General features: G+C 60.1%; 2 protein-coding genes across 2 annotated transcripts; both read left to right on the forward strand.

Annotated features, from left to right (window-relative positions):
• The first annotated feature begins 574 nt into the window (after positions 1 to 574).
• On the forward strand, positions 575 to 5,100 carry B0T26DRAFT_804057 (uncharacterized protein). The gene is made up of 2 exons (XM_060447112.1): positions 575 to 1,228; positions 1,337 to 5,100. The coding sequence occupies exons 1-2, from the start codon at positions 800 to 802 to the stop codon at positions 5,051 to 5,053; spliced, it is 4,146 nt and encodes a 1,381-aa protein (XP_060294499.1). The 5' UTR covers positions 575 to 799; the 3' UTR covers positions 5,054 to 5,100.
• Positions 5,101 to 6,083: 983 nt separating this feature from the next.
• B0T26DRAFT_753316 (uncharacterized protein) lies at positions 6,084 to 13,271 on the forward strand (the record flags this gene model as incomplete). Its single annotated transcript, XM_060445657.1, has 4 exons — positions 6,084 to 7,083; positions 7,164 to 11,387; positions 11,506 to 12,702; positions 12,865 to 13,271. 4 exons carry the CDS (start codon positions 6,084 to 6,086, stop codon positions 13,269 to 13,271), a joined length of 6,828 nt encoding a protein of 2,275 aa, XP_060294500.1.
• Between the last annotated feature and the right edge of the window lie 1,761 nt (positions 13,272 to 15,032).

Consider the following 15,032-nt stretch of genomic DNA (forward strand, 5'->3'; position numbering starts at 1 on the left):
GTCCTGGGGACCCGCCGGCTGGGGACCCCATTTTGCCCTGAAAAAGAGGGGCTTTCCTGGGCTAGGCCCAAAAGGGTGCCCTGCATGCGCCCGCAGGTCAGACTGCTAGCGGATTCCGGATTCCGCCTTGGTCAGGACCTCAAAAATCCAACAAGACTGGTCCTTTGCAGACTCCTAAACCTAATGGATAGCGTGTAGTTCTAGGGGACCTTGAGACCCTACGTCTTGCCTCCCGTTGGTTGGCTGAGAACCCTGAACTTGCTGATGGGTGTAGAGAGATTTGCAGCCGTAGAGTGTTACCTTACTGTATTCGGCAATGCTCATGTTTTATTTAGTAGCTTTTCCCGTGGCGTTTGTACTGTGTATTGTAAGACGTGCTTAGGGGAATTACATAGGGAAAGGTGTGGCACAACCCCCCGCCAAGGCGCTGGCCAGACCGGTCCAGCCCCGCGCCGATATGCGTGATGAGCGAGGGCTCGGGCATTCACAGTGTGCGGCGGCACTGTAATCGAGACCCCCAGGCGACGGGAGCCAACGACCTGCCAACGACCTGCCAACGACCTGCCAACGACCTGCCAACGACCTGCCAACGACCTGCCAACGACCTGCCAACGACCTACCACCCCCGGCCCATGGGTACATGCCGACATATGCCTGACGACCTGGAGAGCCGCCGAGGAGACGTCTTGTAACTAAGAGCGAGATGCCAAGTTTTGGCCGGAGAAAATAGCAAAAATACCAAAAAACACCAAAGATCTCAGCAACTCGCTGCACCCCGGACCAGGTCGGAATTTCGATAATGGCTGAAGAAAAATTCCCCCCGGCCACGGCCAAGGCCACTGTCGTCGTGCCCATGGCACTGCAGGCGTTTATCGTCTCGGGAGACTTCAGCAGCAGCGCGTACCAGGTTGCACCGCTCGTGCTGCCCGACTTTGCAGCGCTACGATCGCGTCAAGGGGAGATCGGCCACGACCTCATGGACCAGCTGGACATGTCTTATTGGCGGTTGCAGGCTCGCTACAGCCCGCGCTTCGTCGACGTCCGAACCGGGCGCGTGCGGGATGACCGGACCGGAGTCTACCTCAGCTGGTGCCTTCCGCGGCTATACCGGACCGGCACCACTAAGACCAAGGGCGTAACCGTAACAGAGGACGCCAAGAAAGCCCACGACGAGAACCGCGTGCGATCCGGGTTCAACAGAGCCACACTTGAAGAAGGCGACGTATACGTATGTATATCCGTACCTGGTAACTTTGCTGCTGTGCCCACGCGGATGTGGGAGGTCTTGTTCGATGCGTTTCCTTACTTTCCTTTTTCTTTGGCTGACGCGGGCCAGTTTCGGCCAGTTCCCGACCGCTGGGTCATCGCGAGGAAGAGCCGTACCCAGAACCCTCCCAACATGGTGTGGATTGTCGAGAGCAACCGCGTCCGGACTCTGGACGACGCGGACTTCACGGCCGGAGGAGCGGACATTGACGTATCTACGTCGCCCGGCATGGACCCAGGCCAGCCACTCGACGTCCAGCATAAACTCTTCATTGGTCGGTCGGCCAAACTCGACGCCAGTTTCAGGAGCGGCCCCGAGCAGTCATATCTGAAAAAGCTCAACGTAATGGAGAACGGCCACGAATTCTTCGCCGACTACCAGCCGCACAATATGGGGGTGTTTTCCTTTTTCGACAACCTGGACGGCGCGCAAGACGTCACGGTAGACTACACCGTGGTCGGCTTCCACTCCCGCGTGGCTGACGACCCCCTGGCTGTGTCCGGGACCCCTCCGGCCGGCCTCACGTATGCCCAGCTGCTCTATAACATGTCACTCGTGCCCGACTCGGGCAGCGCTGCCGACTTCCTGGGGGCGCCCGTCGGGAAGCAGGGCCGAACGCTGACGCACGGCTTGCTGAGGGAGGTGCGTTTCCGGCCCAACAGCAGTTTCCTTCACGCGCCGTCGGTCGAGCTGCAGGATCTGGTCTACAATCACCAACCCATCGCCGTCGGCCTGCACACGCTGGACGCACTAGCAGCCTTCTTGCACGTCAGCATCGGCCACGACGACGAGGACGACAGCGCGGCGGCGGCGGCACACACGATGCTCGCCCAGCTGGTCATGTTGATCGCGCGGGACGACGATGTCGACTCACAGCGCCGGGCGGCCGACGAGACGGCCATGTATGGGTGGGTCGCACTGCGGCCGGGCACGGTGTGGCAGCTACCCAAGAGCGGCGACAAGGCAGAGGGCGGGGGCGCATCGTCAAAGCCGCCGGACGACCAGGTGGCGGCGCTGGCGAGTCTCAACGAAGCCCAGTTGCGGGTCGACACTTGCCACCGGGAGCTGTCGCAGCTGGTCCAGGATCTATTTGGGGCCTGGTGGAATGCCGTTGGCCTGCGCAAGTTTCCCAACGTGCACAAAAAGCGGTGCGAAGATGTGCAGAAGGCAGCCAAGGAGATCAAGCAGAGAATGGAGGTGCTCAACCCAGCAGCCGGCCTGGCGCAGAAAGCCATCGATGGCACCTTCAAGCCGGCGCTGGAGAAACTTCTGGGCGCCACAAAGACACTAGTAGCCTCGACGGCGCGCGCCCACGGCCGCCATCAAGACCCAACGCTTCTGTTCGCCGGCGCCGAGTCGGGGTGGCCCAAAGGCTTTGCTGATCCGCTCACGGTGCGGCTTGCGTCTGACATTGCGCCGTCCTCCGAAGACGGCTCTTTCGATGCCACCATGAGGCTTCTTGATGGTGCCTCGGAATGTGTTTCGGATCCCCTGAAGCGCCTGATGCGGGAGTTTGTCGAGTTTGATCCGGCGAGGCGCGCCTCCTGGACGCGGAACCCGTACGCAGACATGGAGAGCATGAGAGACAGGCAGGGATGGTTCCCGCTCTTCATGGAGTGGGAAGTGGAATACTACCACATCCCTTTCTCGATGTGGGAATTCCGTCCCGTGGCCGCAACGGGCCGATGGCGCTACGTTATCCCCCCTGATAAGGAGCTGGCCAAGGTCGAGCCCAATGTCGAGCCCAAGGTGGGTGCGGATTGCCGCACGCTCTCGGGGCGAACCGCCATTGCACCTGAGGCGGCTCTAACACTCCGGGCGCGGCTCAGGCAGTTTTTCGACCAGAACAAGGATAACCAGACCAAGGAAGGCCAGACCAAGGATAACCAAACCAAGGAAGGCCAGACCAAGGATAACCAAACCAAGGACGGCCAGGCCAAGGACGGCCAGACTAAGGACGGCCAGACCAAGGACGGCCAGACCAAGGACGGCCAGAGCAAAGATGGCCAGACCAAGGACGGCCAGAGCAAAGATGGCCAGAATAGGGATGCCGATATCCAGCTGAAGCGCGAGGCAGTGTTACAGGCGGCAGCGGCGCTCGAATACTTCTCGTCGCCACTCGTCGGATTCACCGACCACCTCCTCACGCTGCGCCGTGGACACCTTCCCCAGCCGTTGGCAGACGATACGGAGATCTGCTCGACCCTGAAGATCTCGCAAGATCTGATGAATGTGCTTGCAACAACGGCCCACGAACTGGCCCCCTACGGGGCGACAACACCGTTACCACCCCACTACACGTCATTCAGCCCTTTCAAGCCTGTCACGCACGGCCAATTCCGGTTCACAAAATTGGCCATCGTCGACAAGTTCGGCCAGGTCGTGTCGGGCATCCAGCCCGGGGAAAATGACGGACCCGGCTCGATGCTGTACCCCTGTGTGTCTCCAGGCTTATCATGTGGTGTGGTCGAGGGCCACGACAGCGACAAGAACTACATGCCTAACACAGCGATCAAGGCTGATAAGGAGCCCAACATCTGCCAGTTCGTGCAGGTGCCCCCGCGCATCAACCAAGAAGCACGGCTGAATGCGCGCTTCCTGATGCCTACGGACACGGACGACGCATCGGCTCCGCGCCGCTCCGTGGGCGACTGGGACAATCCCATCTGGGCCTGGCTGGTGGTCAACTTCCAGAACGAGTCGGTTCAGTTGTACAATGGCGACGGCGAGTTTGCCCTCGAGATCGTCCTAGACGACAACAACAGCAAAGTTCACGACTCTCTCGGGCCCAGCCCGCCACACGCGCCGATGATCACGGGCCGTCTGGCCACGCTGCTGGCTGCGCTGCGCGGCAGCTACGCCCTAGCGCGCGCCCTGTACGAGACGCTGGCCGCCGCCGCCGACAGCGTGCGCTCGTCGAGCGCCGACGCCCAGAGTATGCCGCCGGCCGCCTTCGGCAAGCCCTTTTGCGTCGCCGACATTGGCCTCTCCATCGAGCTGGCGGCGCCCGCGCGGCAGGATACCTCGCTGCTGACAGCGCCCTCGTCGCGCCACGAGCCACTGTTGACAGCGCCCTTGTCGCCTCACGAGCCGTTGTTGACAGCGCCTCCATCGCTCCGCGAGCCGGAGATCGACCCCGAGAAGACGTACAAGTTCTCCGTGGCGCTGGGCAACCCCGGCGCCGCCTTTGACGGTCTCGTGGCGACGTTCGCGGCCGAGGGACCCATCACTGCCGTGGAGACGGCCTACGATACCAAATCAGCCAAGTCGTCGTCACCGGCGGCAAAGCAGAGCAAGCCGCTGAAGTTGACCGCATATTTCCTACCCGGCGACACGCCCGGCCTCGCCGCGGCGCACGACGCGCGGCTCCACCCCCTCGGCATCATCTTCGACGCCGCGTGCCCCGTCCACGTCTACTCGGGCAGCCTGTTCCCACTGCTGCAGGTCAGCCCGCCGGCCTGGCGCGTCGACACCGCCATGCGCCACATGCAGGCCTTCTTCGCGGCAGGGCCCACGCTCGTGCCGACCAAGCCAGAGCCAATGGTGCACACGCAGCAGCAGCAGCAGTTGGAACCAACGGTGAAGATGCCGCTCTCTGCGGCGGCGGGGGGCGGCCAGTGGAGCTGGCTGCAGCCGCGGCTGGATGGCGGGAACACAGTTTGGGATTCGGCGCAGATTAAGCCGCTGGATACCAAGCTGCAGGTCGAGGCAGCCGCGGCGAGCGAGTTAGTGGAGGGCTTTGTGCTAGTTGAGCCTGCCACTAAGGGCAGTAATAAGCAGAAGTGACAAGGCTAGCATTAGGATGCGGCCTAGCACTTTGACGGACCTAGCACTTTGACGGACCTACTTTGACGGACCTAGCACTTTGACGGACTAGCACTTTGACGGACCTAGCACTTTGACGGACTAGCACTTTGACGGACTAGCACTTTGACGGACCTAGCACTTTGACGGACCTACCATGTATAGGTGCGGCTAACGAGAAAGTGCCATAGGAAGGTACAATAGAGCAAGGACTTGGGTAATGCAATGAGTTGAACAGTTAGTCTCCCGCGTCTTTCCCGAGGTAACACGGTAACTCACACCCAGATAGATGCAGGCCCTTGGTTCAGGTTGATTACACATGGGCCGGAAGCAGTTTCAGATGCCGGGCACAGTGCGAAGTGGCGCTAGGATCGGCCATGCATCCGTTGTCATCCTCGCCACTTAGACTACTCTGTGTAGTCTGCTCTAGGACTAGCTGCATGCAGGAGCAGCCTGAGACTGTCGGCACGAACAATATCACCACCTTCGCCCACGGGCTTGTCTCTATTTGGGGTACAACGCAGCTATTTGTTGGGGAAACCTCTGGTCAGTCGGCCTAGACCCGGCCCTGTGCGTCCAGAGGCTTGCAGACCCTCTGCGAGGAGCTCGAAACGGAAAGCGCCAGATAAGGTACTGCCCGTCAGACGATAAGCCAGGCATAATTAGGTACCTTGATCACCACTCAGAGAGGTTCCTAACTTTTGGTGCGGCGGCGATGTCTGACACTGCCTACAAATTGTCTCAATTCACCGATCTTGGTCCCTACCCAGGTAGAGTATTATGTACTTTAGGGGATAGCGGCCCTTGACCCGCACATCACTCCCGACGTGTAGGTACCTGGGTATTTGTGCCTTACCCAACTCGGCGCGCGTACACCCTCCGGCAGTGTTACCACTACGGCCAGACGACAGACCACTACGGCCAGACGACAGATACAGTCCTCCAAACCGCCATGTCATTTTCGATCGCCGCCATCGCCCACACAACCATCGAGCTTTGCGGATAAACCAACATGCCGCCCAAGCCCAAGACCGGATTTGAGTATGAGGATTATGAGGTCGAGTCCTACTTCATCAACGTCGGTGTTGGAGATGGTGCCGTGCATCTTCTCCGCAAGGGCGGCGACACTGTTGGCTCGGTGCTGATGGATGGAGGCCGGCCGACTGCCCGTGGTGACTTGAAACTCGCAGTCGGCAAGCTCATGAAAGACGATGCCTCGCTAAGACGCAAGCGCTTCACCAGCATTGTTGTCACTCACTGGGATGGCGACCACTATGGTGGTCTCCTGGCACTGCTGTACCACGACATGGTCGGCTCACCCACGAATGCGAAGAACTGGACCTACGTCGACCAGAATCAGACAACCTTCTACTGCCCGGCAAGAAGCGTCAACAAGATCGTCCAGCAGGGCTGGAAAATCGATGTGGGCGGCAACCAATGCTACTTGATGTTCCAAGACGGGAAGAAAGACGCGTGGTACCAGGCTTGTAAAGCCGTCTTCAGCACCCACTGCCTTGGCATCGACCTCTTCACTGGCAAGCATTTCGACAACAACGCCGGTAATCCACCCAAGTTGAAAGACCCTGTCACGTCTCTGCTCGGCTATTACGGAAAGTGCGCGGAACTGCAGAAACAGTTGTCTCCTGTGTTCCCCTGCATCAGCGTCGATGAGAAGTTCATCAACGAAAAGTGGCGCGTTTTCGAAGAGGGCTGGAAGAAGAAGTCGGATGACGCCAAGGATATGAATGCGTCTTCCATCATGGCAGCGGTCGTCTGGCCTGTCCCGTCAAATCAGAGTCCACTGCGCATCTCGCTCTACACCGGCGGTGACGCCGAGGAAGTCCTGGAGAGGAGTTTCATCGCCTGGATGACGAATGCTGCCCCCCCCGGCGTCAAACTAGACGCTGTCAAGGCCGGCCATCACGGCTCGCACAATGCCACCCCAGAGAACCTGCTCATGTTCGATGCCCAAGCCTTCATTGTCTCCGCCGGGGACGAGTACGGCCATCCAAGTGAGTAGTGGAGCTGCCCAAGATGCGTAAAGTAGGCAATAGCTAACGCGGCGGGCGTCCCTGGTCCTGCCGGCTTCTAGGTTTCGCAACGCTGTTCTATGTGTTGGCGGTAGCACAGTTCAAGAACAGTTTGGGGAAGGCGTTCCCGCAGGTACTGGGAACTCGAGCGCCGTACTGGATGACGGCAGGGCTGGACACGCTGAGGAGCGCGGATCTGAATGTCTCGACCGTGCTGAGCTTCAAGGACGGGACCACCGCCATCCTCGATGCCTTGAAGAACATGTCGGGAAATGACAACATGTTCTGGGACATCGTAAGCAAGGCGGCCGCGGCAATGAAGACATATTACAGCCTCTCCTACTCCAAGGAACAGTTCGAGAAGCTGCAGAAGGACTGGGCCAACACGGCGCTCGGGCGGCTTCCATCCCAATACTGGAAGCCGCCCGGCAGCAACGCCGGCACGGCACAAGCGGCTTTCGAGGACTGCACCGAAATCGCACGGAACGGAGTCATACTGAGGTGGAACCAATTCGGTTCTCCGGATCTGGCAGACCAGGAGACGGCTAGCTATGTGCACATGACGGCAACGGGTAATTCCGGCGACGTGGTGTGCAGACTCGACTACCGCAAGGGCACGGCGCGAGCCACGGCCAGAAAGACCCGGCAGAAAGTAACAACGCCCAGGACGAGGACGAGGCAGACGTTGAAGCAGTACGACGCCTTGGTAAAGCAGTATGCGGCTGCTAAGAACCCTGGTACTAACTCCGCCAACCTTGTCGCAAACAAGAACAAGGTTGTGAGAAGCAGCCTGAGAATTAGAAAACAGAAAAAACGGCGCGGCCGGCGTGTTTTCCTCATGGCCGCCCAGGCCCCGACTGACCCGCTGGAGACGTGGACCAGGGACCTGTTTATCGACGAGTTCCAGGCCCTGAAGGGCCAGCCACCAGTCAAGCTGAGCGAAGAGAACTCAGACGTATGCGAGTGGCTTCACAAGTGCTTCACGGATCCGGATGGTGGTGCTAGCGGCAAAGTCTCGGTCGAAGTCTCGTACTTCACCAGCACCGGCGCACCCGACGGCGGCATCGGTCTAGATCAGATCGAACTCACGGTCACGTTCCAAGACGCTGCTAACAAGCCCGTGCTTGCTTTCACGACGGCCGAGACGAGTCGAAAATCGCAGTTCGGGCCAGCTGCCGTGGATGGCGCGGTAAAGCCGACACTGCCGGGGTATTACAGCTCGCTATGTGGCATGTTGTTCGCCTTGGACCCGGCCAAGTCTGCTCGCACGCTCACCTTCGGGCAGTTTGCTCAAGTCATGCAATTCCCTCTGCATAAGACGGCGGCCCAGCACCTCAACGATCTCCCTCTAAAAGTCCGCGCCGCAGATGGAGCCCGCTCCGGTCTGTGGTTCATCCCAGACGGGGATAACCGCGTCATCTTGCGTCTAGCCATGGAACCCGCTCTTGGCGATAGCAAATCGCCGGTCGGCGAGCTGCAGGCGCTTCTGAAGGACGGCCTGGGTCCTGTGAGCTTCGCAAATGTCGTCGTGACGGGAACAACCGTCTACGAGCTGCTCCTCGACACCAATGTCCAGATCACATCGGCGCTGGATCTCGAAGCAACGCTCATGCTGGACGATCCCAAGGACCCTCTCCATGAGCTGGGAGCGTCGCTGGAGGGCTCCATCAGGCTGTCGCTCTCAGAGCATGGCTTCGAGCTCGTGTTTAAGTTTGCCAAGGCATCGGGAGACCTCGCGAAGCTGCTGAAGATCTTCCTGGCCAGGTTTTTTGCAGGGCACGGCGCTGCTGATGAAAGCGGGTCCGCGGACTCTGCGGTAGCCAAAATCGAGGACGCGTTGAAGACTGTCATGCCCAAGAACAACATCTATATTCGCACCGTCTCGGTTGTCTTTGCCGGCGATCAGAATACGAAGCCGGCACCGGTGTCTTTCACGGTCGGCCTAGAGGCTGGCCTGCCAGTCGGTGATAACCAAGGCCCGCCCAATGCCCCCTTTTGGGTTTCGCTTCAGTGGAGTGACGGCGTCTTTCGACTGTCGGCGGAGCTCTGGGGCAAGGCCGAATCGTTTGGAGACACACCCCTCGACCTCTACCCTTACTACGACAGCTTTGTTCGCTTCGACCCGTGGACAGACAACTCCGTCGAGACCATATCAATCCAGAAGCTGATCGGTCAAGGTAGCCTCACGCTACCCAAAGGGATCCCCGACACGATAGAAGAGGCCCGCATGTCGCTGGCGTACGGCGACGGCGACGGCGACGGCGACGGGAACATGACGGTAGGGCTGGCAGCCCGCCTGCAATGCGAAAGCGACCCGCCGAGTGCAAAAGATCAAGGCGATGTGCCGCCGCTCTGGTTCGACGAAGTACAGCTCGACCTGGCCCTAAGCTACACGCCGGGTTCTACGCTGCCATCGGCCTTCTCCGTTCAGTTCAATACTACTATCGAGCTCCAGCTCGATGATGAGCACAAGGATCCGGAGACGGACAGGTTTGCGTGCATGTACGCGCGGATCAGTTATGAGACCGGCGACGGCGGAGCCCACTGGATAGTGGCGGGCGACGTCCGGAACATCAAGGTGGCCAACCTCTTCGGCCTGTTCGCTGCCGATGGCTCTGGCCACGCCATCCAAGACATCATGGCAGGCCTAGTCATCGAGAGAGCCTCTGCGTCCTACGAGTACGACAGCTCTGGCCTGCCATCTACGCTAGGCTTGAGCGGGACATTGCTGCTCGGCCCGCCCGACAAGTTCACCAAGAACGGCGACGAGTTTGTCAGGATCGACAACTCCACAAAAAGGCTGAGGCTGGCTCTCACGTACACCCACAGCAGTGGCACGGACGGCAGCTGGTCCTTCGGGGCCAAGCTTGCCTCCGCCGCTGCCGACGGCGGCAACAACAAAGTGAACGTCTCGCAGCTCCTGACGGGACTCGTCGACGACGTGGGGTCGCTGCCGACGGTTGCACAAAACCTCGAGGTGTCGCCGTCCGAGTTGTCGCTGGACCTCTCGTGCAAGAGCGTCAAGGGCGTCGACGGGCAGAAGCACGCCATCTTCGCGGTCTTCATCGCCATCAACACCAGCTTCGTGATAACGTACGCCCAGGTTCGCAGCTACGGGGACGAGGCAAAGAATCCCCCGCCGCTACAGCCGCCGGCCGGGTATGCGCGCGCCGGCCGGCTGCTGCGCTTCTCGCTGGCGGGCCTGCCCGCAGTGCCCAAGATGCCCGTTGTTGGGTCCGTTGCGCCTCCCTTCGACCAGCTGGGCATCGTTTGGACCAACCGCGAGATCACGGGGCCCGAGGTCGACGTGCTCAACAACAACGTCTTCCAGGGCCCGCTGCGGCTGCTCGTCAAGCCGAACAAGCCCGACCCCAAGACGGGCCCGGCGCCACCCGTTGGCCTTGCGGCCGGTGTCCACTTCCAGGTGGCGGCGCTCGAGCAGGGGCAGGCGCAGCTCGTGCTCGACCACGTGGTGGGCGGCGCGCCGTCCCCGCCGCCGCCGCCGCCGCCGCAGGGCGGAGGGACTGGCGGGGGTGGGCCGCAGCCGAGTCCTCCTCCGCAGCCGGGTCCCCCTCCGCAGCCGAGCCAGACGGGCGGCAGCGCCAAGGAAGTCGGCCCGCCGGCCGATGCGGGCACGTCCGTGGCGCCAATGGCCAAGACGGCCGGTCCGCTCTCGATCCGAAACATTGGCCTCTCTATCTCGGGCGCCTCGCTCAGCTCGGTGTGCGTGTCCCTCGACGCCTCGGTTCGCCTCGGCCCCGTTTCCTTCGAGCTGATGGGCCTAACACTCACCTTTGATCTGAGCGGCGTCCGGCACCCGGACGACTTCAAGAGCCTGCACCTCGAGCCCAAGCTCGCGGGCATGAGCGTGGCCTTCGAGAAGCCGCCGGCGCGGCTGGCCGGCACCTTTGCGAGCTTCGACCACGGCAACTCGGCCGGCTTCATGGGCGCCGTCGCTGTGTCCATGACTAGGTGGTCGGCGCTCGCGATGGGCGTCTACGAGGAGACCAAGACGGAGCCCTTCACCAAGTCGCTGTTCATCTTCGGCGTGCTGCAGGGCCTCATCGCCGAGCTCGGCTGCGCCGAGATCAACGGCCTTAGCGGCGGCTTCGGCTACAACTCGCGCCTGTCACTGCCGGACGTGAGCGGCGTCCCCGGCTTTCCCTTCATCGCCCTGGCCAGCGACACCCCGTCTCAGGTCGACATCCTGCAGCGTCTCGCCCAGTTCCGAGACGGCTCAAACGCCATCGTCTCAACAGTTCCGGACGAGATGTGGTTCGCCGCCGGTAAGTACCTGCTCGTGGCCTCAGAACTGCTTAATTTCCCCGTCCCTTCTCCCTCCCCACCTCTCCACGCCATCTGCCGGGTTAAATGCATCCTACTGACTGTGAACGGCGGGAACAGGTCTCCATTTGAAGGCCTTCCAGCTCGTGGACGTCAAAGCCCTCCTCGCCGTCACGCTGTCCGCGGAACCCAAGTTCGCCATCCTAGCCGAAGCCCGGGCCGTATTTCCCAAGAACCTCAAAGTTGACGACGAGAAGGAGAAGGCAGACCCGCTCGCGCACGCCTTCCTCGTCGTCGACCTGGCCATGGAGGCCGTCGTCGACCCGCTGCACGGCACCGTCCTCGTGCTCGGGCAGCTGATGCCGCCCTCGTTCGTGCTCCACCCGTCATGCCAGCTGACGGGCGGCTTCGCGCTGGCCTACTTCCTGCCGGGCTCGGAGCACGCAGGCGACTGGGTCTGTACTGTCGGCGGCTACCACCCGCACTACACGCCGCCGGCGCACTACCCCAACCCACCGGGCGGCCGCGTCGCCATCGCCTGGCAGATGGACGCCGACCTGCACCTAACGGGCGAGGCCTACTTCGCGCTGACGCCACAGGCGGCCATGGGCGGTGGGCGGCTCGACGTGGTGCTGGACCGCGGCTGGCTGCGCGCCGGCTTCAGCGCCTACGCCGACTTCTTCATGCACTTCCACCCGTTCGCATTCGAGGCGGACGTCGGTATCGCCCTCTTCGCCAGCGCCACGTTCCGCCCGTTCTTCATCACCATCCACCTCGGCCCGCTTGAGCTGTCGGCCGACGTCGCGCTGCGCGGCCCACCCATCCGCGGCGAGGCCCACGTGCACGTGTGGCGCTGGGGCGTTGACGTCGTCTTCGGCCCCGCCGACGCGCACGCCTCGCCGGCCCTCAAGCTCGACGAGTTCCTCCGCATGGTCAAGAACGTCACCGCCAGCGTGCCGGACGCAGGTGCGGCGGCCGTGCCGAACTTCGTCGTCTCCGTCACCGAGGGCGCCGTAACGCTAGCGGGCGGCGCCGGCTCGGCGGCGTCGGGGCCTACCGAAGTGCTCAGCTCACTTCTGCGGTTCGAGGTCGTCACGCGTGTGCCTGTACGCTCAGCCGTGATAGGAGACGCGCCGGAGCAGGTGATCAACTCGCCCGGGACCAGCCAGCCGATCAATGTCTTTGCGAGGCCCACCCAAAACAAGGAGCCGTGGAAGACGTCGCAGCTCGTCATCAGCCTGGAGCGGAATGGCGTCAAAGAGCCGCTCGTGCCCACGCCGCTGTGGAAGAATGTGCCTCCCGCACTGTGGGGCGAATGTGAGTTACCCTCCCTGCCTCGCGGGCATCACACGCTGTCCCTTCGTGACGTGATGCCGACGAGGAGCCCACTGCCCCCAACGTTGCGGACAAGAGTGCCACTATAGAGGCATAGGGGCATAATTAACCCCCCTTGCCAGTACCCGACTAACCCGATCACAGACACGGGAAATCCCGGCGACGACACCGCCGACCCACAAAAGACACCGCTCCTGCAGCACGTCATGGGCTATACCATCAGCGTGTGCCCCAAACCCCCGAGCCCGGATCGTCTCCCGGCCATCTCGATAAAGCAGTTCTGCATGCTCGACGTCGACAAGTTGGGGAACGTCCCGATCCCCCACATCAACCCCGTCGAGGCGCTCGCGGACGACGACCGCTTCGTGCTGGGGACGCCCCGGGAGGTTCGGGCCGGTATGGCCGAGGCGGCGGGAGAGCTGCTCGGCAAGGCCCGGGACGGCGCAGTGCAGGCGTGGACGGCGTTCAAGAAGCGTTCTTCCGGCGGAGGAGCCGCCGAGATGGCCAGCCTGCCCATTTTCGCCAAGGCGGCGCCGCCGGTAGGGAAATAGCGATCGGTAGAATCTGCCTGGTATGGTTCTGCACAGTTTGTCTGCTGAGGGAGGTGCATGTAGCCATTGAGATACGGCAAATGGCGATCCAAGGAACAGTGATAAACGGAACGCAGGTATTCATATAAAACTAAAGGTACTAAAGGTACTTACCTAGACAACTCGCGACATTACTACCTTAGTAACTAGGTATGCATTGGCGCAAACCCCTGGCATATTTACAGCAAGCAACCCGTTTAATCTCTCTAACCACACATTACTCTACACAATACCGCAGCGTCATCTACTGCTCACAGACCTCACCATCCTTCCAAAACAACCCCGTCTTCCCTCCAATATCCCCCAACGCAAGCAGGACTACTGTTCTCGAAGCCTCATCCGGCGACTTCCTCCCCATCCAAAACGTCATATCCGTCCTCGCCCAGCCGGGACAGCACGCATTCACCCGCACTTTCCATCCGCAACCTCCTCATCGGCCACTAACGCTCTCAAGAGCGCAATAACGCCAGCCTTGGAGATCGCGCAAGCCGATTGGTTCTACCCCTTTTCACAAGCTGTTCGTTTAGTGCGCGCGCGCCAAGCTCCCTTACTTCGTACAGCTAACTCTCTTGCTAAACCGTGTTTCCTTTGTCCTTTTTCTTGAGTATAAGAAGGCTTTCTTTCGTGTATTACTAAACCTGATTTAACCAGACAATTCAATGCGCTGTCAACTTCGATCACGTGCAACATCCCGATATCCAGGCATACCAAGAGAAGACGGCCGGGAGGATATACATGTCACCGAGTGGGATCTAGATATACCTAGACTAGTTAGTACTTGGCTAGGAGCAATCGAGATATAATTATTAATAACTATGAGTTGGCCGGATAGGTAAAAACTGTCACGGTTGATAGGATTTTAAAGGGCAAATGCCAATAACGTACCGTATTCATTTAGTGTAAAACTAAGCTAAAGAAGAAAGAAAGAAAGATCGCAGGAGCTGCGATCGGTGAAAAAAGGTTTGTGGGGGAAGTTTGCACGTGACCCACATGTTAACCTAATTGGGTTTCTTAGAAGATGACGTAACACGACTAGCGACAATGAACTCGCAATGCGCTGTGCCATGACAAAAACCAGGGTTTTATCGCTTCCGCCTACGGTTTAGATGTTATTACTCCTTGCTATAACCTGGTTTATCACCGAGCGGGCCACCCCACCGAGCGGGCCACTTTTCCACGGCTCCATAACCTCCACACTTCAAACTATCGCACACCATAACCAATACAATGTCTAACCAAACCCAAGAAGCCAAAATCATCCTTGCTATCGAGGCTATCCGTACATCTAAGAAAATGTCAATCCGACGCGCTGCACAAATGTACGACGTACCCAGAAGATTGGCGATCTTAGATGCTAGCTCCTCATTCCAGCAGTCACTCGGAACCACCACGAGGTTATCTTCAGTTTGCTTCGCGGCTGTTCTCTTATTCAGGGTTAACTTCTATTCCTCGATATAGTATATACAAAAGGGCGGGCATTCTTCATATGACTAGCCTGGAATCCAGTCCTCATACGGTACGAAGAGGAGCGTCTTTCGGGCAGGCCGCAACCCTTTTCACTGGGGCGACATCGCCCATGAATACGTTGACTTGGGGAACACGCGACATCGCGATATCCACGCTGCGGCTCGTCGCCACTGGACCAATCATTTACGGAGTCATCTAAATCCATTTCCCCAAAGATGCAGAGTGAAGGCGGATCGTGCGCAAGTGGCGATATCT

Source organism: Lasiosphaeria miniovina (assembly GCF_030549165.1).
Source record: "Lasiosphaeria miniovina strain SMH2392-1A chromosome Unknown B0T26scaffold_5, whole genome shotgun sequence".
Lineage (NCBI taxonomy): Eukaryota > Fungi > Ascomycota > Sordariomycetes > Sordariales > Lasiosphaeriaceae > Lasiosphaeria > Lasiosphaeria miniovina.

Excerpts from the sequence above, each read along its gene's own strand:
- B0T26DRAFT_804057 (XM_060447112.1), top strand. The coding sequence starts at position 800 with ATGGCTGAAGAAAAATTCCCCCCGGCCACGGCCAAGGCCACTGTCGTC. Across the intron at positions 1,229-1,336 it reads TTGAAGAAGGCGACGTATAC|TTTCGGCCAGTTCCCGACCG; the intron begins GTATGTATATCC and ends GACGCGGGCCAG.